This window comes from Bactrocera neohumeralis, chromosome 2 (assembly GCF_024586455.1).
Source record: "Bactrocera neohumeralis isolate Rockhampton chromosome 2, APGP_CSIRO_Bneo_wtdbg2-racon-allhic-juicebox.fasta_v2, whole genome shotgun sequence".
Taxonomy (NCBI): domain Eukaryota; kingdom Metazoa; phylum Arthropoda; class Insecta; order Diptera; family Tephritidae; genus Bactrocera; species Bactrocera neohumeralis.
The window spans coordinates 29,984,216-29,996,212 of NC_065919.1; the positions used below are offsets into that span (position 1 = coordinate 29,984,216).

Sequence of the window (11,997 nt, forward strand, 5' to 3'; positions counted from 1 at the left end):
AACATAAACAAGCAAGTGGCTTTCAGTGAAAAAAATTATGCTGGAAGCCAACATAAATGTAAGTATTTAGCAAGACTGAAACAGAGTTGCATTGGTTGGGTTTTCAATTACTATATATGAAATACGTTCGACCTTTGGGAAACGGCAGATCTTAGTTATAATATTACACCACTCACCTCAGTTCCGATTGTGGTGATCTTTACGACAACATCGTCCTTTTCTACATCATGAGAAATGACATCGCCCGAGGTCTCACGTCCGTTGTGGGTGAGAAAAACACGTTGGCCCGGCTGCAATTGTATACCCAATATGGAACGAAAACCCGGACCGATCAAGTCCGACTCGCGAAACTCCTTAATCATGGCGTTGCGACGCAAAGCTTGCGCGGGACTAATGTAATGTGCGCTTACAGTGCGACGTGCTTCCAATAAAACGGACGACTTGGACGACGATGAGGGCGATGTGTCCAAGTTGTGCTCCATGGTTTGTGTCTTAAAATCGAAGCGTACTATATATTTAGTGTCGGCGGTAAGATTTGTACCGTTGTTGTTGGCTGCGGCAGAATCACTCGTTGCCAATAGTGACGACGAAGTGACCGTGGCAGTAGGTGGCGTCTTGACGTCTTGTATAACGCCCGAATACCAGAGACCATCCGGACCTGGCGCACAAACTTTTGTACCGATTATTGAACGTTTGGCTAAACGGCGACCAGTGGACATTGTCTTCTACGAAATTTTGGAAACCGAACAAACCGAAAAAATTAAAATCAGAAAGTGTGTGAAAAGAAGTACGGAGGATCACTACGTTTCTTTTTTTTTTTTTTTGATATAACGCGCGTGTGACGTCAGCCGTTAAAATGACCAATTAACACTTTTTGGCTTTAGACGAAAGTTCTATGACTTTTCGTCGAGAAAATGTGTGAAGGGCGATTCTGACTTTTTATTTTGAACACAATTTGAAATTTTTCAACGTTTTTATTGCTTTTATTTTCGCTATTTCGTTAACAATAAACACCTGTTCACACTCTCACTTGACAGCGCGACAATTTATTGCACATTTATCATACGCTTTACTCTATTTTATCAACACTTTTGGCACTTGTGAGCTTTACTTTTACTCTTCGTTTTTGTCACTTTTTCAATACTAATTTTCAGGAAATCGCATATTTTTTTAAATTCGTAGCAATCAAAAAATATATAAAATTGCCAAAATTATTTGTTTATAATTTAATAGCAATTTACTAGGGCTTTCACACGTTGATTGCGCGACAATACTTTAATTTTCACAAATTAGTGACGGAGAACCAAAAAATCTAAAATTGCGGTTAGGAGCGAACCGAAATATTTGAAGAACAAGAAAGAACGCGGCCACAAAGGCGTAGATAAGTGATTTTGTTTTGGTTTTGGTTTTGCTAATGAGCTATAAAATTCACACAATGATTGCAAAGCCGCTTTTTTATTTGATATTATTTTTTAACACTGTTGTTATTCATGTGTCACACAATAATACATACATACATATATAAAGACGCTTGTGTTGATAAGTACAGATGTTACAAATTATTATTTAACGCTTTTCTTTAAACAGTTGTTACTGGGTTTCCCACTATTTGCTTTAGCGTAATGTGTACAGGGACCTTATTATTTTGCGGTTTCTGTATTTGCGCAGTTTCGCAAACTGTTATTCAAGGCTTCCGTGTTTATTTGACTTCCTTATAACAGAACCTTGTCACCGTAGACAAATTAGCTCACTTGCAATATAATTTTTTTATTTTAAACTTTTTTCACTTTACTTCTTGAACGCCACATAGATTTTGCTCTTTTCTACTCACACTTGGTCGTCGTGCGAAAGCTTGCACTAAACCTGCTGCATTTATCATTTATCGATTATCACGAAGATTTCAGTGAGTTGCTAATCGCCTCGTTTGAATAAACTTTGATTTTGCGTTGAGAACTTTTTAATTATTGCACTGTTCTGCACTATATAGTCTAAAAGTATTTTATTTTCAATTTTTAATGCATAAATATTTGAGACTTTTTCTCTCTCCCACACGCGGGGTCACCTAACTCTCGTGTTTTTTCAGCGCACAAGTCTTTAGCGTATTGCCGACATGAAATTTGTCGCACAAATGAAGTGTTCCTCAAACGGAGACGCACACCTTAATGCGGGGAAGACACTGCGCCCGCCAAAGAAACTGCTTGTCACACTGACCCGGGGCGTCAATATCGATAGTAGTGATCTTTTAATAACACCATTCAAATTCTGTACGCTTTTCGGAGTTTGCTTCACGTGATGTTGTTGTTTTATTTGTTGTTGTTGCTGTTGTGCACCAAAGTTCGTATCAATATTTTTGTTATGCTTTTGTATGAGTTTTTCTTTAATATTCGGCTGTTGTATGGATGACAGCGGCAACGACGTTTGTATGGATTCGCATAGAAGGGCGGCCGCATTGGCTTCACTCGCTGCAACTACATGCTCCACTCGTTTCGGCGTAAGCGTTCTGTGCTGTTTCGGCTTATTCCTAAGCATAATCCACCGATTTTCTTCTTATCTTGTCTGTGTTCAACAGATTCTTTGCGCTCGAAAACTGCTTCGTGCACGAAAACGCACACGCTGCAAGCCAAATTCGCACTAAACACGACACAAGAAAAACCAAATTTGTTGCAAAAGTCCGCAACGGCAAAATTTCCAGCTGAGAATGCTGATAGCCGTCAGGGAAATGCACGTAACACAAGTGAGTTTGTAAAATTGCTCACTTTTTCACTTTCTTTGCGTTGGCAAAAGAACTATTCAAGTTCACTATGTACTATTTACACAATTATTACGGTTTTGTTATTGCTATGGCCTTATTTGCTGACGGCAGTGTTCTTTTTTGTTTGTTTTGTTGGGTTTTTTGTTCTTATGACATTCGCCTTCGCTTGTCGGCCGGTTCGGCAACTGTGTAAATGTGGCAGCAGTTTCTACAAAATTGCAATTGTTTGCGCTTTTGCTGTGTAATGCCACTTTGTTGCTTCCAAAGGCTGTTCGAAATGTTCACAATTTTTTTAATTTTAATTTTACTTCAAGAAGCTCGTGCAATATTGTTATTGTTTTTCTATAAGTGCTCACCTGCCCACGAGCGCAAACGCATACACACACACACTGTTTATTGCAACGCAAATACGAATGCCGGCACTTTGCACTGCTCACACCCACACATTCACACACAAAAGCCCACGAGTATAGTGCACACAATTGGCGTAAATATCGAATTCCGCGCTGAGTTTATCGATATTTAAATGAAGTTCTTATTTGTTCTTGCTGTTGTTTCTTTTGCACTAAATTCGACGTCTTATGACGTACTTCACATGACCGGCAATACGCAACAGTATTTACATTTTCGCTTATCAAGCCGACACAGTAATGCACAGTTACTCGCCCTGTGCAACGGAATGGCTCGCTTGGCCCTTGACGCTGCGTGGATTTGCTTGCGGCTCAGCGCGGTTGTCAGCTGATTAGTCAGCGCTAGTTTAAGAACGTTCACTACACTTTACGTGTTTACAAAAGTTGTTTTTATTTGTGTATTTTTATTTAATTGGGCACGTAATTAATCTGCGGTGCGGCGCTCACACAATACGCGTACGCTTGGTCAGCTTGATTTAGATTGGTTTGTTTTGGTTGGCGCTGTGAAGCAACAATTATCGTCCGTACACGAGAGTTGACTATCAACGACTGAATTCGTCGAATGTGTATGCTGGTTTTCGGCGCTGCGTTGTTACGTCGTTCAGCGGCCGCTCCATGCCCCGCCACGCGCCGCAGCCGCAGCACTTCATTTTATATCTAGCAACAAAGCTATGTTGGAAAGCGCTGACGAGAGCGACGGCGACGGTGAAAACGTTGCGGCCACGGGTACGGACGCTGTCGATGACGTTGGCAACGTAAGCAAAAGAAAACGGAACAAGCAAACACGAACGGCAGAGCTGAAATAAAAATAGCAATTGAGCGCTCACAATCGTGAAACCGAAAAGACATTGCGTTGCATTTCGGCAGAAAATAGTGAGTGTAAATGAAACATAGGCCAAACATCTGGCCAGATTGCAGCAGCGGAGTAGCTAGGCCGACGTAAACACGTAAATACGAAATCATAAAAATGTAAACAACAACTTGGTGGATTCCAAATCAGACTCTCGTCAACGTCGGCTCGCTCTCTGCGCCACCTGATTCGTATAATTTCCGGTTAGTTTACTCACACCACTACTACCACAACCGCCGAAGTCGACATTTGAAAACGAATACTAATCGTAGTCAGCGCTCTTTATGCTCGCTCTCTCATCGCTGCTCTTACAACGGTATGGCAAACTGTGATATCTTCTTTGGTTTTGGCGTCTACAGCTGTTCACCAAAATACCTGCCATTCCGATTGTGCCCACGAACTTACCAAACGAATAAATACCCGTACTGTTTGAGTACATATAATTTGAGATGTTGGAAGTGCAACTGTACTCGGTAAATTCACAAAACTTAAATATGGCATAACGGTGATTTTATTGCGCCAACAAACACATATGTACATATGTATGTATGTTTATGCTGACATCTAAAAGTAACTACAAGGAGGAAGGATGCTTGTGGTTTGAGGAAAAGTAGCAACATTTTATTGGCATACATATGTTTTCATTTTTTTCGATTGTCGCTCACCATTGCTTGACTCGTAGTTTTGGAACAAATTTCAGTCATTCAGCGTGATTATTTGTTCATTTTTATTGATTTGGATTGGCCTATTAAGGTTCAATATCATGATTTCTAAGTATTTTCTGTGCGACTTTTACAATAATTCGTAAGTGGCCTAGACTATAAAAGGTGGACTCAAGCCATTCCCCACGTGGTAACGTTCTTCTTCTTCAACCCCATTAGTCCACACTACATTAAAAATCTAGAGAACTCAACCAGTGGATGTTAATTTGATATATCCTCAGAATTTATAAGAATGCCTTCGTGAAACTCACCATTTCATTTTTTTGGTATTCAAGACCGGTAAACAAAAATTCTATACATTCCCGATCTCATCGTCTATTGAGCTGTAACAATTTAAAGCGTTAAAGGCAAAAGTTCAAAGAGACTGAACAATCTTTTTGGGGATGACAGCATCCAATGTGGAGTGGATCACAATGGTGATGTGCTTACCAATTCATAAGCTTCGTTTAGATATTACGAAATATTACCCTTTACTTTTGTTTAATAAGTTTTCTTCTTAGTCAAGAAGGCGAGATGGACGTAATACGGTTACAATTTTCTAAAAATGGAGCGGGATAAAGCTTCTATAATACGTAAGTACATATGTATGTATGTATTTACAACATTCTGGCTAGTTCATTAATAATAAACAATTTGAAATTTTCGAAGTATGACATTTTCCCTTCTTTTTCAGAGCGCAGTATAGAGTTGACATATCATTTATAACGTTTCATAAGAGTATTTTACCACTGGCCGGTTTAGCACTTTTCTCTTAATATTCTCTACAGGGTCTTCATTGAACTAAGGTCAGAAGACCAAGACTTTATATTAATGAGAGAGCAAGGCTTCTCTCAAAGCGCTTCAAAGGTGGGTTTATGACCCTGCATGGTCTACTTGCTCTGCACTAACGTCCACCTCCCCATATTAGCATATGTATGTTACGATAATATGGTAATTGACATTATCGAAAAAGTGCCGTTTTAAACTTTTGGCACAGGTGCAATGGGACTGCTTGCTGGCCAGTACCGACGCAGCAAAGGCTTTGGGGATATCCTCGATAACCCCGCAATGAAGCATTAAGCAATGTTTATCGTCAACCGGCTCATGATTTTAGGTGATTAGAGTCAAACTCGAATTGCTAATGCGACCAAGAAAAAGAGTTCTTTGAAGAATTAAACGCAAAGTTTTCATTCCCCAATAGAGAAGAATAGACCAATAATGATTTGATCGACAGTTCCAGCAATCTACATACTCACCGAGGGATAGAGGGGTGAAATTGGAACAGGAACGAGCTTCAGTACTTCAGGCTAAAATTGTGGGCATAGCAGAGCTGCCAAGTGGGGCCAAATTCAGTGAGTTACTGCATAAGGCTTAATTTGGTTACAACCCGGGAGAGAAATTGGCGTCCGGACGGACGTCTCTCCTTTCACCTCCCCTTTGCAGACCGTCAAATTTTAAAATTTGAATTAAATAATCCAAATAATCCAAACTACATTTGTTTAAAAGCTAATTATTTCACTTAACGTTTTATTTGGTGCATGTAATAATTCAATAAAGCGGGAATAGGTATTTGCAATCATCATCTAACTTTGAATTACTCGTCTTTAATGTGCGCACTTTTATTATTAACGAGTGCGTAAATACATATGTACATACATATCTAAATATGTATTCAAGGTTATTAATAAGATTTAATATAACTAAAGAGCTTCCATAAAGCGATCGTGCTTTATAAGTTTAGAACCACAAATATCTCGCGGAGATGTGTGTACTTATAATTCTAACTGTTGTCAGTATTGCTGCGCAAAAAAGTATTTATTTTTGAAAAGCACCGTAAACCGAATTCGAAATGCCCAAGCGGGTGATGATGAGACAACAGTGTCGAGCAAAATGTTTGTGATGACGCCATCGTTTTTTATGCTCAAAGATTGTGCCGAAAACAAAAATAGCTATGCTCACTTGCCTATTAACACATTTACGCATACATACATACATGCATACAAATGTATCTTATGTGACTATAGTACTTGTGTAGCATAAAACATTAGCGAGTTCCTATTTCCAAATTTTTACGCAGTACGCAATTATGTGTTTGGATTGTACCAACATATGTACATATGTATGTATGTACACATGTAAATGCATACATGCACACATACATAAGTTTGTACGAGAGAAAAAATCATGCGTAGAAGCATACTTGACGCTAGAACTCTAGGAATTGGATAACTATTGACAACGCGAAAAATGTCACTCGACGAAAGTTTTCGTGCCCTTTATATGTATGCAACTTTATACATATATAGTTTATTGTACATCAGCGCGTGAATATGTAAGTACATATATAAATATACGGAGAACCATACATTAAAGACAGATATCTCTGAGAAGCAATGATGCGCTCTTGGTCAAGCAGACGTAAACATTAGCGCTCAATGTCATAACAAATCCCCAGCAACATTTGCCAAGACAAACATTTACGTAAGTATGTATGTATGTATGTATGTATACCATAGCCCACAACATAGCTGCGTAAAACAGCTGTTCGCAATGTTGTGCTCGGGCTATTGCGTCGTTTCGGCCTACGAGTACAATAAAAAATAAATTGCCACGCATTAAGCGACAGAGAAATCACCGGCCGGTGTATCTCGAAGATACACAATTCACTGTTATCCGCAGCAGAGCGTACCGTTATCAACACCTCTCTCTATCTCTCTCTCCCTAACGCGCTTACGCTCTCGCACCACAAACGAATGATCTACTCTGTGACTTCTCCGCTCATTCCACTGTTGTAAATTTCAGCTGAGAACAGTCAGCTGTTCGCTGTTATCGCGTCTGTTGTTGGCGCCGCACGCTTATCAAGGCAGCAACAAAAAACTCTGATGGAACTGATAATTAGCTTCATATATACTTACATACTGTACATATAGTATGTATTTATGTAAGTATATCCATCTTTATGTACTTACTATGTACATATACTTGTTTTGAAGTAAATTTTATCCCAAAGCACATATTCACTCTTCAGTTTTGTATTTTTCTCAAATCGGCCCTGTCCGAGTTTGCTCGTCTCTTGTTTATGCTACCTCTTCTTCAGTTTCTCTCTTTTTATGCTGTCTACATTTGTAAGTGGATTTTTATGTTCAGCCTAATATGTACAAATTATCTACGGATATGTTTGTTTGCTCGTTTGTTCGTGCACGGATTTTTTTATGCGGCGACCGCTTTGTTGTTGCCTTTGCAATGACCTCTGTAGGCAACATACAAAGCAGTGAGGTATACAGACTGTTGCCGTTCTTAACGCTCGTACAAATCCAAACCATTTTGGGGTGGGAACGTCTAACGGTATGTATACTATATAAACTAGTATGTGTAGTATGTGTATGGATTTCCTTTCCTTTTTAGGATTAGTTATCAGTTTATTAATTATTTCATATTTTGAGAATTTTTGGTTACAGAACATACTTATGTAGTATGCATATCTTGGAAATGCATATGCAAAATGTTCCCGAATTCGAAAACACGGATTCAATAACTTTTCTGAATTCAGTAGTTTTCAGAGGAAAGAAGTACTTCATACGACAATACTGGGGTCTGTGATCTAAATAGACGGCTCGAAGACCTAGAATATGCAGACGATAAACATCAATATGTATGTATGTATGTTCATATGGCATATGTTTGCAGAGGTGAAACATGGCAAAAAACTAGCTATGATCCAAGAAACTACAGCAAAAGTATGTCTGAGATTCTACATCGGCAAAACCAAAGAAATGCGTATCAAGACTTCATACATACATACTTACATATGTATGTATACGCAGAGCTTCCGCGTCGATGGTATAGGACTTGAAGATGTGAAATCTTTTTATTACTTGGGCAGTATTATATGTATCTGTAAACGAAGGATCAAAGGAAGACATCACCAACTGTATTAAGGAGAACAAGCACAAAACAGAAATAAGAAGAGGAGTCTCATTGTGGTTCTAGAGACTTTAAAACACACCGCAGTCAAAACTTCCAATACGGATCTTATTGAATTCTTGGCCAGCTAAGTATGTTCAATTATTTAAAGAGTTGAGTCTTCTTTCGAAACCGTTAAAAGCGAAACTGTTTTTTATTTCAAATTTTCCTTATTTGCGTTTGTAGTAAGGAAAGAGCCTAATGATTAAAATATAAAAAGCAAACATAAGTATAGCAAATCATCTAAATTTCAAAAATGTTCGAAGAAAACATTTTAACTCAAGTTTTCATGCTCATGAAGTGTTCAAAAGAGTACAAAGTACTACCAGATAAAAAATAGAAAACAAACTGAAGCTATTCATAAGTTAAATCAAATTTAAACGTATCGAAACTGTTATCTTGATCTACTAGTAACCTCGCTTTTCTAAGTCTTAAAAAAAGTTTTCAACTTTTTGAAAGAAACAAGGAGGCAGAGCCTAATCAATACTGAAAAACATCATTTTTGAGGGTACTGAGATATTTCAAAATATGCTTGTTGCTTTAAAAATTTTGAATAAGTACTCCAGTCTGGAAAGATGGTAAATTTCGTACCAAAAATGTAAACCATCCCAAAATACATTGCCAGGCGGCAATGAAAGCAATAATCTCACATCGTACTACGTTAGAGAATATCTTTAGAAACGGGGAGTAGATTTAGTGGCTGGCGCAAAGCGGCCCCATATACATACATACATACATACATATACTAAGATCCGGGTCACAAAGGAATTCCTGGAAACGAAATAGCTGATGAGATTGCCAAAGTGTCATCTGTCTGGCTACCGAACTAGTACTGGAAATACATTAGATAAAAAAGATACATAATGAAGTTTCCGAAAAGGCCGATACACAGATAGGGGTGAAATGGACTATCTTAAAAACATGCACATCTACATCATCTATTATACATCGATCCCCACGGTCCCACGGGAGGATGTTTAAGCAATGCTCAAACGTTTGTAATGGCCTCAATGACAAGCTGCATTTACTTGACCCCACTTACATAAGTATGTACATTAGTCTAATTCTCCCTTTCCAATAATTTTGGGTCTATACCAATAGAATTCTTCGGTATCGTCTTTCTTGCTCGAATTGCGGACAGTGGAACAACGTATGTATATATGTACATATGTATGTTCCAAATTTTCAGTTTTTTCGCTTCCGCATTTGTTGCATATGTCACCATTCTCGTGTTTCAATCGTTGCAAATAATATTTGAAACAGCCATGGCTCAAAGTGTAAACACAATGGCTACGACAGACTGCAGCGGCACGACAGTGAACTGAAAACGTCGTTGTTCATCTTACTACATGTACATTTTGAGAAGCAACAACAACACAATGGCCGGCATGTACACAAAAAACGCAGTTGTCCATTTTGCATGTACACGATTTCGTTGTGGCCATACTAATTCCTTTCACTTCAATGAAATTTTAATATTTTGTTCATAGTGAAATTTTTTATGCAAAAAATAAGTAAATAGGTAAATATTTTTGCTTTAAATTATCACTTGTTATTAAAAATGATATAATAGAGCTATAATATAGCTATTTTATGCTTTTATTTGTAAAATAGCATCAAGTTTGTTAGAGCTGTGAATAATTTTACATTTTACATATTAGTGGCATCACCACTCTACCTCCTCTTTCTATCTTCCATTCTACTGTCAACTCTACTGTCGTCCTACTGTCGTTGGCAAAAATAGGAGCAAATTGAAGTTAGCGAGAACGACAACTGTCGGCCTGCAGTCGTGTAGTCGTGCAGCTGTCAAAATAACACTGCCCATAAGAACGTGTGTATTTTATATTTGACAGATGTAGTTTGCAGTCTGTCGTAGCCATTGTGTTTACACTTTCAATATTGAAGATCAGCCGAAATGTCCAACGTATGTACATATGTATGTATATTTCGACTGACTTCCCATCGTCTTTTACTTAAACGCCGAGCATACTCGGAGTGCACAAATGGCGTAAATAGAAAAAAAGCTGGGTCCGTAAGATTTTGTTTCGAGTGACTTCTCAAAATTACTATTTACTTTGGTCCATGGGTATTTAGCATCAATCGGGTTAAAGCTCTGCATATGTATTTTTGAACATTTTTATGATCTTTAAAACTACAAGAGTAACGTCAATCACACCTAGAAACAGAACAGTTCACTACTTCATGTTAAAAAATGTATGTATATACATATGTATGTACATATGTACATATGTATGTAGTATATAGTTCTTAGTTGTTATCTGAACCTGTGCTTAGACCTGCATTTTTAGGAAATGAAGTTACAATCATTTGATTATTAAGTGCAATCCTAAGGGAATTATTCACTATAAAAACTGTAAAAGCAATTGACAACAACATTTTACAAACTCACATATACAATATGTACATACATATACATATATGTATGTATGTATAGTTCATACATCTATAATTTGCATGCTTCGTAGATATACATATGTATGTATGTATGTATATTTACGAAAATATGGTTATACAAGTATGTATGTATATGATATGTTACATTTCGTCGTATTGACAAACGAAAATAGGCGCAAATAAGTATATGCCTATTCACCTATACAATGGCGACGTAAGCAAATTAAATTCGCTCAGATATCGCTTACTATCGATGCACACATACATACATACTTACATATGTATGTATGCACATACATATAAATTGTGGAGAAGCAGTCAAAAGCATAAAAGCTTCCTAATATTTTCCACTCCCCCTGGACTGGTCACCCACCCATCGAACGGTCGCGCTTACGCTCTCCGTCGAGTTTTGCGTCTCGCATTTATTCGATTCGATTCGACACGACTTCAGAGCAACTCGAATGCTGGTAATCAGTTTCGAAGTGCTGGAAAATTAGGTCAACTTGTTGAGAGGGCAATAGCAACATTAAACTCTATCTGTCTTGCTCACAGCGCTCGCACACCCATACACACACTCCCACAACCAAAACTGAATTGGTCGCACACAGATACTCCAACGTTCGACGCTGCTCGGTAGCCTAATTAGAAGCTACGATGCTCATACTCACACACACATGTAGTCAGTTGGTTAGAAGCGACACTGATTGTTGCTGAAACCGCTACTGCGGCAGCGACGCTAACGACGCAGCCGACGCTGCTACTATTGGCGTGTGTTCGTCTACACTGTCAGTCGCTTTGGAGTTTATCACTTTTATGCCGCTCACTATGCCACTCTTTGCGCTATTTGGAAATCTAATTAAACGCATACAAATACATATAATATACATATGTATGTGTGTGTATGTA

General features: G+C 38.2%; 1 protein-coding gene across 3 annotated transcripts in view; it reads right to left on the reverse strand.

Moving 5' to 3' along the window:
* LOC126767920 (zinc finger protein 704) overlaps positions 1–3,706 on the reverse strand; it is a 297,974-nt gene extending 294,268 nt beyond the window's left edge. For 2 of the 3 annotated variants that reach the window (XR_007669180.1, XM_050485706.1), the window contains exon 1: positions 177–3,706. Coding sequence is in view for 2 of the 3 variants with exons in the window: in XM_050485706.1 (XP_050341663.1) it covers positions 177–719 (543 nt within the window). In the remaining variant the exon portion in view is untranslated. The remainder of the gene's footprint in view (positions 1–176) is intronic. The other variant, XM_050485707.1, reaches the window with a different exon arrangement.
* Between the last annotated feature and the right edge of the window lie 8,291 nt (positions 3,707–11,997).